Source organism: Heterodontus francisci, chromosome 1, assembly GCF_036365525.1.
Source record: "Heterodontus francisci isolate sHetFra1 chromosome 1, sHetFra1.hap1, whole genome shotgun sequence".
Lineage (NCBI taxonomy): Eukaryota > Metazoa > Chordata > Chondrichthyes > Heterodontiformes > Heterodontidae > Heterodontus > Heterodontus francisci.
This window is the reverse complement of record NC_090371.1, coordinates 26855092-26869245: the sequence shown is the minus strand read 5'-3', so window position 1 is coordinate 26869245 and position 14154 is coordinate 26855092. Positions and strand designations below refer to the sequence as shown.

Here is a 14154-nt window from a genome sequence, read left to right as displayed (position 1 = left end):
CAAAATAATTTCAGACTTTGTCTTCAGCCACTAATTTTCATACCTTTTGGTCTTTGGCCACTCCCATCCCTGTTTAAATGTCTTTCTCCAAGCCTTTAAACTGCTGTTTTTAAATGACTTAGCGGCTGGGTTTTTTTAAAACTGGGTTATCCAACATACGAGCCCACAAGCTAGAATCTGGCCTGCAAAAGGTTCTATCCGGCCTGCCAATCCTCTGTGACTGACAGCGGGCTGCCCGTAGCTTGGCTTTGATTGACAGCTCTCCTATTACAGTGTATGTCAGGCAGAGGCGGGACCTGTGTCGACAGATGGCGGCCATCTGTCTGTGATTTCTCAGTGTCTATGACTGACAGCGGGCTGCCCAGGCTGGGTGAGCACTGATTGGCAGTTCACGGTGCAGGCACAGGCGCAGGCGCACTGGGATCAGCCACCCCTGCTGTTTTTGTGCGGTTCACGTAGTGATCAGGAATGGCTGCTGCGGGGGAGAGAGGAGAGAGAGGCCAAGGGGAGAGCAGGAATTGGCCAACACACAGCCAGAGATGCAGGCAGTGAGGCGCTGAAGAAGCAGGCTGAGGGTCACACAGCCCTTTAAACAAGCACTAGCCCAGGCAGCAGACGGAGAGAGAGAGAGAGAGAGAGAGAGAGGAGAATGATAGACCCAGAGAGGGAAGAGAGAGAGACAGGGGAGAAGAAGGGAGAGATGGACACAGAGAGGGAAGAGAGAGGGGGAGAGAGGAGGTAGAGAGAGAACAAGATCACTCTTGACGGATGGGCATCTATCCGAATTCTCCACATCGCTACATCAAGTGTACGGGCAAACATTGACTACTTGTGCAAGCAAAAACAATGCCAGGTATCTCATTAAATAGGGAGAAATGTGTTTTAAATCGGACTGTGTTTTGATGGCATTACGTTGACTATATACTTTATATACAAATTAATTGCCCCCATGTCCGTGGCTGAGTCAATAATTTTGTCAAAGGTCCGTTGTGCAACATGATGGTGCCTGTCCCTGGATACTACCCTGAGAAACTCCTGCAGTGATGTCCTGGGGCTGAAATGTTTGGCCTCCAACAACTACAACCATTTCCTTTGTGCTACGCACGACTCCAACCAGTGGAGAGCTTTCCCCTGAATCCCATTGATTTCAATTTTGCTACAGCTCCTTGATGCCATACTCGGCCAAATGCAGTCACTCTCTCCTCACAAATAATGTCATGCCATCTTTTGCATCCACCTGAGAAGGCAGTTGGGGCTTTGATTCACTGCATCTGTCTTTTGGGGCTGACGGAGAGCCTGATCAATTCGCAGGCCACATAGGCATTGGTGAACCGAGAGAGTGAAGAGCATAGCGACATAGTTCAATGGCACTTCGGTGAATCCTTCTGCAACATCACACTAAAGGAGACCCTTGTCTGAAATTGGTTTTCCAAGGTGTTAAATATATATACCATGTGAAAGCTTATGACTCTCCACAGCGTTTAACTGTCATTTAATTATTTTCCGACTTCTTGCCTTCAGCTGCCTAGATCCTAAGTACTTTAAGATACTCTTTGAATTCAACCTCTTTGACCGAGCTTTTGATCATCTGTTGTAATGCTCCTTTTTTGGCTTGGTGTCAAATTTTAGTAAATTTTTTGTCTGATAACACTCCTGTGAATTATGTTGGGAACTTTTACTATGTTAAAAATGCTATATAAATGTAAGTTGCTGTGAACGATCTCTGCACTCATTCCATCACTTTTAACTCTATTATTATTTTATTTATTGATACAGCACTGAAACAGGCCCTTTGGCCCACTGAGTCTGTGCTGACCATCAACCACCCATTTAGTCTAATCCTACATTAATCCCATATCCCTGCCACATCCCCACCTTCCCTACCACCTACCTATACCAGGGGCAATTTACGACGGCCAATTTACCTATCAACCTGCAAGTCTTTGGCTGTGGGAGGAAACCAGAGCACCTGACAAAAACCCATGCAGTCACAGGGGGAACTTGCAAACTCCACACAGGCAGTACCCAGAATCAAACCCAGGTCGCTGGAGCTGTGAGGCTGCAGTGCTAACCACTGCGCCATCCTTTTAGTCTTGAATTTTAGCCTTGAATTTGCAAAAATGACTGGATTTCAGTCTCCTTGTCTTCTCTAACTTTCTTTAACGGGAGAAGGAGATGAGCACTCAACACCCTCACTCAAAAGTCTTAATGCTGAGCAGAACAAGAATTGAGGTCCAGAGTCCTATGGAGCAGCAAGACTTACACAAGCTACCATAGCCCCGGGCTGTATTATAAGCACTGATGGTTTAAGCAGCAATGTGATCCCCTGCACAGCCTTTGTTATCTGTTTCCTTCCAGCTTTTATCCATCAGCCTGTGTCAACTGCGCAAGAAACAGAATTTCACACCCGCCAGACACCAATGCTTGCCGAGTGATTAGGGTCTGAGTTGTTTCTATATATGGAGAAAGACTGGCAGACAAGTAGACGTTGTTCAATTTTAGAAAGTTTTGACAGTTGTCACACTTGTGACTGAAGGAGCCTTACTGGAAATTTCCCAGGCAGACTCACTTGGTATTGTCATTTTTATTCAAAAGAGGATATTTGATGAGGCTTCCCTGATTACACAATGCCCCACTAGCAAAAACAACAACAACTTAGATTTATATAACACCTTTTATAGTAAAACATTCCAAGGCGCTTCACTAAAATCTGAGTAGTCAAAATTTGACACCGAGCCACACAAGGAGATTTTAGGTCAGATGACCAAAAGTTTGGTCAAAGAGGTAGGATTTACTGAATGTCTGCAACCCTTTAATTATAAGGCCAATTTTACCTCTCAAAGCATAGAAACTAACGGTAGCATCCAAATCTGGTTGGCTGGCATCCTTCCATCAACGAAAGATGATGAACACACAGCAAACAATCCATTTAGATGGGGGGTCTTCTCGTTGCTGAATGCTGTGAAGGCCAATCCTCAACAGGCAGATTCTCACAGAGTCATACAGTCATACAGCACAGAAAAAGGCCCTTCGGCCCATCATGTCCATGCCAGCCATCAAGCACCTATCTATTCTAATCCCATTTTCCAGCACTTGGCCTGTAGCCTTGTATGCTATGGCATTTCAAGTGCTCATCTAAATACTTCTTAAATGTTGTGAGCGTTCCTGCCTCTACCACCTCTTCAGGCAGTACGTTCCAGATTCTAACCACCCGCTGGGTGAAAAATGTTTTCCTCAAATCCCCTCTAAACCTCCTGCCCCTTACCTTAAATCTATGCCCGCTGGTTTAGAAATAAGGGAAAAAGTTACTTCCTATCTACTCTACCTCTGCCCCTCATAATTTTGTATACCTCAATCAGGTCCCCCCTCAGCCTTCTCTGCTCTAAAGGAAAACCACCCTAGCCTATCTAGTCTCTCTTCATAGCTGAAATGCTCTAGCCCAGACAACATCTCCTCTGCACCCTCTCCAGTGCAATCAGATCCTTCCTGTAGTGTGGCGACCAGAACTGTACACAGTACTCCAGCTGTGACCTAACTAGCATTTTATACAGCTCTATCATAACCTCCCTGCTCTTATATTCTATGCCTCGGCTAATAAAGGTAAGTGTCCCATGGGCCTTCCCAACCACCTTATCTACGTGTGTTGCTGTCTTCAGTGATCTATGGACAAGTGCACCAAGGTCCCTCTGACACTCTGTACTTCCTAGGGTCCTACCATCCTTGTATATTCCCTTGCCTTGCTATCTACAAACTTACTGATCATATCTCCTATATTCACATCTAAATTATTAATGTACATTACAAACAGCAAGGGTCCTAGCACTGATCCCTGCAGTACAGCATTGGTCACAGGCTTCCAATAACAAAAACAACCCTTGACTATCACCCTCTGCCTCCTGCCACTAGGCCAATTTTGGATCCAATTTGCAAAATTGCCCTGCTTCCCAATGCGCTCTTGCCTTCTTATGCGGGACCTTATCAAATGCCTTACTGAAGTCCATGTAGATGGCATCAACTGCTTCACCCTCATCTACACATCTAGTCACCTCCTCGAAAAATTCAATCAAATTTGTTCGACATGATCTCCCTCTGACAAAGCCTTGCTGACTATTCCTTGATTAATCCTTGCGTTCTGACACAAGTGCCACACGTGATGCTGCCAAGTGACGCTGTGAGTTGTTTTCAGCATTGGCACCTGTTGCCAAGCTGCTGTAGCAACTGGTCATCGTGGTAGTGCATGCAGGCCACAGCTGGAGTACTGTGTCGCCATTTCCCTCTTTTGCTAGCTAGTGACTCCCAGGTACAATAGTCAACGTTTAGGGCCTTCATGTCACGCTTGCAAGCATCCTTGAAGCAGAGCTTCGAGCACCCCACTGGTCATCTGGCTCCGGCTACCTCACCATACAGAAGGTCCTTAGGTATGTGACCGTATTCCATCCTGCGGACATGCCCAATGCACCAAAGCCGCCTCTGTTTGCTTAGCGCCTTTAAGAGGACTGACTCATTTGTGATTTTGCCCTGCCAGGATATACCCATAATGCACTGCAAACAGCGAAATTATTGAGCTAGGCAAGGTGCTGAGAACACAGGTCTTATAAACCATCAGCTTGGTCCTAAGGGTCAGCTTGGTGTTATCCCATGCATGTTTCGCAAGTCAGCCAAAGTTGGTAGCTGCTTTCCCTGTGCATGTATTGAGCTCTGCATCAAGGGAGAGATTGCCTGTCACCATGGACCCAAGGTAATAGAGTGTCTTAAAATCTTTAATAAAAGGACCAGTTTTACCCCTCAAAACTGAGAAACTAATGACAGAATCCAAATCCACACCAAGCAATTTCACAAAAAAGTGTGGTGAGTGACAGAGGTGGAGAGGCAGAGAGGTTTATAGGGGGAATTCCAGAGTTTGGGGTCCAGGCTGAGCGCACAGCTGCCAATGGTAGAATGATTAAAAGCGAGGATGTACAACAGGCCAGAATTGAAGGAGCACAGAGATCTCAGAGGGTAGTGGGGCTGATGGAGGTTACAGAGATCGGGAGGGGTGAGGCCATGGAGGAGTTTGAAAACAATGGTAAGAATTTTAATTAATACTAAACTATTGAGCCCACTCATTCATTATACATTTATTTTTTGTAAAAGGTTATTCTGAATAGGCCCAGTCAAGTTACACTTCTTACACTTAAATCTAACAGAGGAAAACTGTTTTATAACTTACAAATAAAGGTGTAAGTCCCCTAAGGAAAGACTTGTAGTTATATGATGCCTTTCATGACCTCAGGGCATCCCAATGCCTTTGCAGCCAATTAAAGACATTGCAATATGGGGAAATTCTGCAGCCAATTTTCACACAGCAATGTGACAGGAACCAGATTATCTGGGTTTTTTTTGTGTTGGTTGAAGGATAAAGTTGATCAAGACTACGCTGCTCTTCCTTGAAATAGTCCCATAAAATCTTTTATATTAACCTGAGAGGGCAGATGGGGCCTTGGTTTTATATCCAATCCAAAAAACGGCATCTCTGACAGCGTAGCAATCCCTCAGTATTGCACTGTAGTATCAGCGTAGAATGATGGGAATTTTAAAATTGAGGGATTGGCAGAGTGAGAGCCAGCAGCTAGGGCGAGTTGGACATTTAGGTTATAGTATTAGAAACCCATCTCTGACCCATGCTAGCATCTAGCGAGGCTTCAGATTGGCAGCTAAACCTAATTAAATTGCCCCAATAGTGTATCTTTGGATTAAGTTGTGTTGACTGGAAGTTGTGGGATGTGCTAGCTGTAAGAGTATTGGCAGTAATTTGGTCATACACCCAACTGGAGAACGGTGTTCAGTTTTAGGAACCAAACAACAGGAAAGAGTATTGGCCTAGGAGGAGTAGATCACAGATTCACCAGCATGGTACAATGATCCCGAGTCCACCAATGCCTCAGTTTTAAAATGATCATTCTTTTGTTCAAATCCCCTCCAAGGCCTCGCCCTTCACCAACTCTGTAACCTCCACCAGCCCTACAATTCTTAGAGAACTAGCATTCCTTCAACTCTGGCCTCTTGTACATCTCTACTTCTGTTATCCCACCATTTGTGGCCATATCTTCAGCCGTTTGAGCCTACAGTTCTAGGATTTCCTTCCTAAAACTCTCCATCGTGCCACGTCTCATTCCTGATAGGGAGAGGTTACTGCAATCATTAGTCAGGAACACTGTCCCAAACAGACTGCAGATACTACTGTTCAACTTTTATTTTCCAGCTTGCTCCTGGATCCCTTTAACCTCCTTTATTCACAGATGGAAAATGCACTAAGCAAGATTTTAGAAAATAAAAGTTGAACAATAGTATCCGCAGTCTTTTTGGGACAGTGTTCCTGACTAATGATTGCAGTAACCTCTCCCTATCAGCATCCCCTATTCTAATCCCCTATTCTAATCCCTTAGCAACTGGTAGTGGAATGTTTTTGTGTCTCACACTGTTGTGTATCTCAGCAGGTGATAAACAATCGCTGATCCCTTGGTATTTTAGATATGCACATAATTGGAGGGGGTGCAGCGTAGATTTACCAGAATGATGCCTGGACTCCAAGGATTGAATTACAAAGAGAGATTGCAGAAACTAGGGTTATATTCCCTGGAATTTAAAAGGTTAAGGGATGATTTGATCGACATTAACAATATATTAAAGAGAACTGAAAGGGTAGATAGATAGAAAATATTTCCGCTGAACATAGCATAAAAATTAGAGACAGACCTCTCAAGAATGAAATTAGAAAACACTTCGATACACAACGGATTGTAGAAGTTTGAAGCTCTCTTCTGCAAATAGCAAATGATGCTGGGTAAATTGTTAATTTTAAATCTGAGATTGATAGACTTTTGTTAACCAAAGTTATTAAAAGGATATGGGCAAAAGCAGGATATGGAGTTCGGTCACAGATCAGCCCTGATCTCATTGAATAGTGGGATAGGCTTGAGCAGTGAAATGGCCGACTTCTGTTCCTATGTTTCCGAATATGGTTTTAAGTTTCCGCATTAATGTGATTGGTATTAACTATGCTGCCAAGGTTCAGAGTCTCTGAATTTTGAAAGCTATTGTGTTTGCTCTCTGCTGATTCCTTACTAGATAGATGCAGCACTCAAATGGAATACTCAACTACATAGCCCAGGAAGATGCAAATACATAGGATCATCGGAACAGGAGTTTACCTTTCAGCCCCTCAGGCCTGTGCTGTCATTCAGTTAGATCATGGTTGAAGTTTCTTACCTCCATCTACCCGCTTTGGTTCCGTAACCCTTAATAGCCTTGCCTAACACAAATCTATCCAAGCTTTGAAATTTCAATTGACCCTCAGCTTTTTTGAAGGAGAGACTTCCAGATTTCCACTACCATTTGTGTGAAGAAGTGTTTCCTAATAACACCCCTGAACGGCCCAGCTCCAATTTTAAGGATATGCCTTCTTAACCTGGACTCTCTCACCAATGGAAATAGTTTCTCTCTATCTATCCTAGTCTCTGTTGAGTTGGCTAATCTCAACCAGAGCAACACATGTGACTGGCACAACAGTTGGCCACAACACCCCTGGGGTAACAATGGAAATAAAATCAGTGAGGGCTCCGCCTACTGATTACAAGTGTGCACACAGGCAGCTGAAGTGTAAGTCTAGGTTATACACTCAAATGTCAAGGGTGTGACTTAAAGCTATAATCTTCCGATTCCGAGGTGAGAGTGCTACCCACTGAGCCACACCTCATACTAAAGGGCACGAATACGATTCCTGAACAGTGGTAATTGGAGTTAACAGTCTTAATGAGAAGTGGTCAATTAGCATTAAATAGTTATACAAGATGATGGAATTCCCTTATGGCAGCAGCTCCATGAACTCCATTTGACATTTTATCTGACCTTCGATCAAAATATCATCTGTCAGTTCTCAGCAAAGAAAGTTCAACATTCCTTTGTGCAATGTTACTCTTCAGTTTCGCCATATGCTAAACACATTTAGTGACACAGCCCTTTCTTTCCCTTCATTTTCCCCACAGACTAATGTCACTCCACCCTCATCTCGCCCCTCTTTTCCTGAAGGTGCTGACTCTGGCAGGAGTATGATTCCACGGGTCCTGTAACCACGGCCCCATCAAGGAGCCCTGGCAAAACTGGAGTCAATGGGAATCAGGGGAAAACTCTCCATTGGTTGGAATCATACCTAGCACAAAGGAAGATGGTTGTGGTTGTTGGAGGTCAATCATCTCAGTCCCAGGACATCACTGCAGGGGTTCCTCAGGATAGTGTCCTGGGCCCAACCATCTTCAGCTGCTTCATCAATGACCTTCCCTCCATCATAAGGTCAGAAGTGTGAATGCTCACTGATGATTGCACAATGTTCAGCACAATTCGCGACTCCGCAGATACTGAAGCAGCCCATATCCAGCTGCAGCAAGGTCTGGACAATATCCAGGCTTGGGCTGATAAGTGGCAAGTAACATTCACGCCACACAAATGCCAGGCAATGACCATCTCAAACAAGAGAGAATCTAATCATCTCCCTTTGACCTTCAATGGCATTACCATTGCTGAATCCCCCACTATCAACATCCTGGGAGTCACCATTGACCAGAAACTGAACTGGACCAGCTACATAAATGCTGTGGCGGCAAGAGCAGGTCAGAGGCTAAGAATCCTATGGCGAGTAACTCATCTCCTGACTCCCCGGTGCCTGTCCATCATCTACAAGGGACAAGTCAGAAGTGTGATGCAGTACTCTCCACTTGCCTGGATGGATGCAGCTTCAACAACACTCAAGCAGCTCGACACCATACAGGACAAAGCAGCCCGCTTGATTGGCACCCTATCCACAACCTTCAACATTCACTCCCTCCACCACTGACACACAATGGCAGCAGTGTGTACCATATACAAGATGCACTGCAGCAACTCACCAAGCAAGGCTCCTTCAACAGCACCTTACAAACTCACGACCTCTGCCACCTAGAAGGACAGGGCAGTAGATGGATGGCAAGTTCCCCTCGAGGCACACACCATCCTGACTTGCAACTATATTGCTTTTCCATTACTGTTGCTGGGTAAAAATCCTGAAACTTCCTTCCTAACAGCACTGTTGGTGAACCTACACCACAAGGATTGTAGCGGTTCAAGAAGGCAGCTCACCACCACCTTTTCAAGGGCAGTTAGGGATGGGCAATAAATGTTGGCCTAGCTAGCGACGCTCATATCCCCCAACTGAATAATAAAAAATAAACCTACCTCCTGGTGTTTCAGTCAAATGTGCTTTCCATATGTGAGCAGTAACAGTAACTGTGAGCAGTGTATTTGAAGCTATCACAGCTCAGCCCAGTGCTTCCCTTACCTAGCACCCACATATATGCACTTTGGAGCAAAGGTCTCTGCATAGACATTGGCTACTTTGTTCCTTCTGCTGCCCAAAGGGAGCTGAGAGAAATTGTAGTGGCCCCAATTACTGCTCCATCTGAGATCAGCCAATCCAGCACAGAATGGAGAGCAAAATCAGGATCTTCCTGAACTGTTTTCCTCAGTTCCACCCCACATGGCAAATATACCCAGAATGTGGGTACAGTAGAGTGGTGATTAAGTTTCCCCCCATGTCACATACATTCTGTCTTGGAAATGCATCTCCATTCCTTCATCGTCACTGGGTCAAAATCCTTGAATTCCCGACCTAACAGCACTGTGGGTGTACCTACACCACATGGACTGCAACAGTTCAAGAAGGTGGCTCACCACCACATTCTCAAGGGCAACGTCTGCAAAGATCTGTGAACTGTGGAAAAGATCTGGAAAAATCTACATCTAGATCTTCTTTGAAACTAGCTTCAAATTTCTGGACTTATCACAACATCAAGAAGACGCTTTTGCTCTGGACTACACAGGTTATAACGCAAGATCCAACTTTGTCTCTGAATTGCTGCCCTGTTGTGATATTTAAAATAACTTTGATCAGTTTACTGCTCTTCCCCTACCACTGCTGTGATTGAGAGACTTCAGTCTCCTGCTGAGCCTATGACTGGCCACTGGTTATACTGGTTTTTCTGCTTCAGCCTATTCCTGCCAGCTCTATGAGGGGTCCTGTGGAGCCCTTGTCACAGGAGCCCTTGGAGCAGGCTTTTAGGCTTTAGAACACCCTGACACAGACCCACACAACTTGCATCCAGGCTTGTCAGCTGGGCATGCTGGCCATGTGTGTGTGTATTAGTCCCCATCCATGTAGCGGAGCCTGGTCTCCAATTGTTTTGGCCATCCCTGCCATTGGGCAAAGACCGTATGGTATCGGTGTGCAACAGCCACCCCACGTTGAAAGAACCCACGCACAGGCATCTTCCACCCCCTCAAAACAAACCTGGAGTGGAATAAAGTCATCTTCATTTCCGAAGAAGGAAAAAGAAGGGCAACTTTGGATGGGCAAAAAATGTTGGCCTTGCGAGCGCCATTCACATCCTGTGAAGGAATCAAAAAACTGGACGAGCGACTCAGAGCTTGTGAATTGAAATAGCGCTATGGCAAGTTGTTCAATAAATCTGCTATATTGTAGCATTAGAAAACTGATGGTTGGTTGTAAAAAGTCAATTAATTCACCAATGTCCTTCAAAGGAATCTGCTGCTATTCCATGGTCTTGTCTATATGTGACTCCAGTCTCTCACTATGTGGTAGACAGTGCCCTCAGGTCAACTCAAACATGCCAAAGTGCATTTCATACAATTGGTAGCTTTGAACCGTCGGTGTGTATAAGAAACCTTCAATGTGAGCACCATTATGTATTAACTACACGGGGCACTGCAATTATTGGTCTTAACGATGACGAATAGAAAAAAAATAAAATGGAATAAATATGAACCCAATCACCACAGATCATACAATTAAAAAATGGATCTCAAAAGTCTAATTCTAGCACAGGGTTATCCCTTAAGATACTCCTCAATGGTTTAAAATGTCGTTTTTCCTTCTACTTGCCAGTTTTCATCTTTGCCCCAAATCGAACTCAATTACCTCAATAAACATTTCAACACCAGCCTTATCCAAACACACCATCACCAAGGCTCACCCTGCCCTCTTTCCCCCATCACCAAGTCTCACCCTGCCCTCTTTCCCCCATCACCAAGTCTCACCCTGCCCTCTTTCCCCCATCACCAAGTCTCACCCTGCCCTCTTTCCCCCATCACCGAGTCTCACCCTGCCCTCTTTCCCCCATCACCGAGTCTCACCCTGCCCCTTTTCCCCCATCACCGAGTCTCACCCTGCCCTCTTTCCCCCATCACCGAGTCTCACCCTGCCCTCTTTCCCCCATCACCGAGTCTCACCCTGCCCTCTTTCCCCCATCACCAAGTCTCACCTTGCCCTCTTTCCCCCATCACCGAGTCTCACCCTGCCCTCTTTCCCCCATCACCAAGTCTCACCCTGCCCTCTTTCCCCCATCACCGTCTCACCCTGCCCTCTTTCCCCCATCACCGTCTCACCCTGCCCTCTTTCCCCCATCACCAAGTCTCACCCTGCCCTCTTTCCCCCATCACCAAGTCTCACCCTGCCCTCTTTCCCCCATCACCGAGTCTCACCTTACCCTCTTTCCCCTGTTCATTCTTCTCCTTGGAGCATCTCATTCTTTTCCACCCCTCACACTTTGCTTTTAAAATGTTCATCATTTACAGTTGCCAAACCCCATGTCAACTTTCTCCCTTCTCATTTCCCTGAGCCTCAACATTCAGTAATTCCTCATCCTTGGTAATCTCAACCTTTTCCTTAAATCTCTGTTTTCTTGACATATAAGGAAGGATAGATCTTCCATTCATAAACTGCTTTTCACATCCTCAGTACGTCTCAAAGCAGGCGTATTTTTAGGTATAGTTACTATAGGCAAATTTGACCATCAATTTTGCACAGGGAGACCCTACACACAGCAATGAGATAAATGACCAGATCATTTGTTCTTACATAAGAACATAAGAAATAGGAGCAGGAGTAGGCCATGCGACCCCTCGAGCCGACTCCACCAGTTAATAAGATCAAGGTTGATCTGATTGTGGCCTTAACTCCACTTTGCTATCTGCCCTGCAATATTGGTTGAGAGACAAAGTTGGCCATGACACCAGGAGAACTCTTATGCTCTTCCCATTGGATCTTTTACATCCAAAAGACAGCATGTTCACCTGTGCAGCACTCCATCAGAACTGCACTGAAGGATTGGACTAGTTTATATGCTCAAGTCTCTATAGTGGGGTTGAACCTATCACCTTCCGAGTTAGAGATGAGAGTGCTAGCAACTGAGTCAAGGCTTATAATCGGATCTGCTTCTGAGCTGCTGGCTTTTTTCCAGCTATGCTCGTTTCGTAGGCAGTTGGTCAGCCTTCACTAATTTTCTAGGCTACCATATACCTTGTGGGAGGAAAACTTGGACCATGCAGCTGCCTCACTTTACCATATGGAAGGACCACAGGTTCCATAAATTTAATCTTTCAATTTCTTGGGCATAAATTTCCTGTCTAAAGATCTTCTGTTTTGCTATCACAATTTTTGTTTATAGTTCTGTGCCAAAATTTACCAATGAAAATTTCGATGTCAAAATGTTCCTCTTCAATGATCATAATGTAGTTGCAAGTTCTTGACCCTTGATGACGATGTGGAATGAGCTTCTGAAGTCTCTTGCAATTCCATCAGACGTATGTTGCCAATTGATTTTTCCCGTCAGGCAAGTTCTCAAGTAAATTTATATTGAGATTTTTACTTCAAACTCCTGTGTAGGCGACAATGCTATCAGCCTGAAAATCATTGGCATAGCTCTGGCAGTAGAAGCGTAAGTAAAGTGGATGCCAATCACCTCTGTCCCTGAACCCCCACTAGTCAGGAAGTTACAGCAGGAAGTAAGATTTCTAGACAGAAAGTATAAGCACAAAAAAGTTTTATAAAATAATATTTAGAGATAAATGTACAGATATATGTTGTTCTTCCATCCAGTAAAGTGAGATGTCATCCCACTTTATTTATTAACTTATTGATTTATTTCCCAATCCTTATTCTGCGTAATGAACGCTACCCAGTCCATTGCAATATTTCTTTACTTATCGGTGCTTGCCTCATTCACTGTGTGTCTATTTTTAAATTTTGCCGACTGCCTGTTTAGTCAATCTACTAATTACTGCATTCTGTACACACTTTAGTTCATTTCATCCATTTCTATGATATGGTCTTTTTAATTTGTCAATAACATCTATATGATTCATTCACTCGTTCATTTCCAACTTTTCTATCTTATTTTATTTACCTAATTTCAACTATCTGAGAATTTGCTAATCTCACCTATTAATTTAATAAATTTATGAATTCCATGTCTCACTTAATGTCACCGAGTCCTCCACCATCAACATCCATTGACCAGACACTGAACTGGACCAGTCAAGTCAACAACACAGGTACAAGAGCATAGAAAAGGTTGCATACTCTGTGACTCTGTCAAGTGACTCACCTCCCACCCATTCAAAACCCCTCGCCATTCACAAGGCTCAAGTCAGGAGTGTGAAGTAATACTCACCACTGGCCTGGATGGATGCAGTAGAAGCAGCATTTGAAGCTCAAAAGCATTCAGGACAGAGTGGTCCACTTGATCAGTAAGCCCTGCTACTGGACTCCAGTCCATCCATTACCAGCATACCATGTTGCGCAATAAGTAGACATACTTACTTGTCAAACACGACCGCAGCATATGCTGGCTCAGCGAAGACCACATCCCCGCTCAAAAGTTCTTGCTTCGCCTTCAGCCCCCTGCCCTTGCCGTCTGTGTTGAAGATTTCTACTTTTTCCATATCGCCAGCCGTCATTGAGAGAATGAGCTAGAGCAATGTAGAACGGGCTTTAACCTTGGGCACTAATCTTCAGCTATCTTGACACATTCAGATGGCTGAAAGCGAGCTCTATAAATGGTCTGGCTCATCCAGTCTGTACCAAGTCAAAAAGGAGGGGGGTGAGGGGTGTGTGGGGCACAGATGGGAAAATACAACCTGCTGAAACGTGAAGCCTAGATTAATTTATAAGATCTGCATCCCTGTAAATTCTGACAAAGAATCATGATCATAGGTCTCAGATCCTTTCAAAAACGGAAGAGACATTTTCCTGAGGTATTTTATTAATCCTGTGATGTCACATGTGTT

At 44.6% G+C, this 14154-nt stretch overlaps 1 protein-coding gene across 2 annotated transcripts in view; it reads right to left on the bottom strand.

Annotated features, from left to right (window-relative positions):
* LOC137375335 (histone-lysine N-methyltransferase Smyd1-like) overlaps nt 1-13824 on the bottom strand; it is an 85011-nt gene extending 71187 nt beyond the window's left edge. For both annotated transcript variants that reach the window (XM_068042388.1, XM_068042484.1), the window contains exon 1: nt 13688-13824. In XM_068042388.1, coding sequence (XP_067898489.1) covers nt 13688-13824 — 137 coding nt within the window. The remainder of the gene's footprint in view (nt 1-13687) is intronic.
* Between the last annotated feature and the right edge of the window lie 330 nt (nt 13825-14154).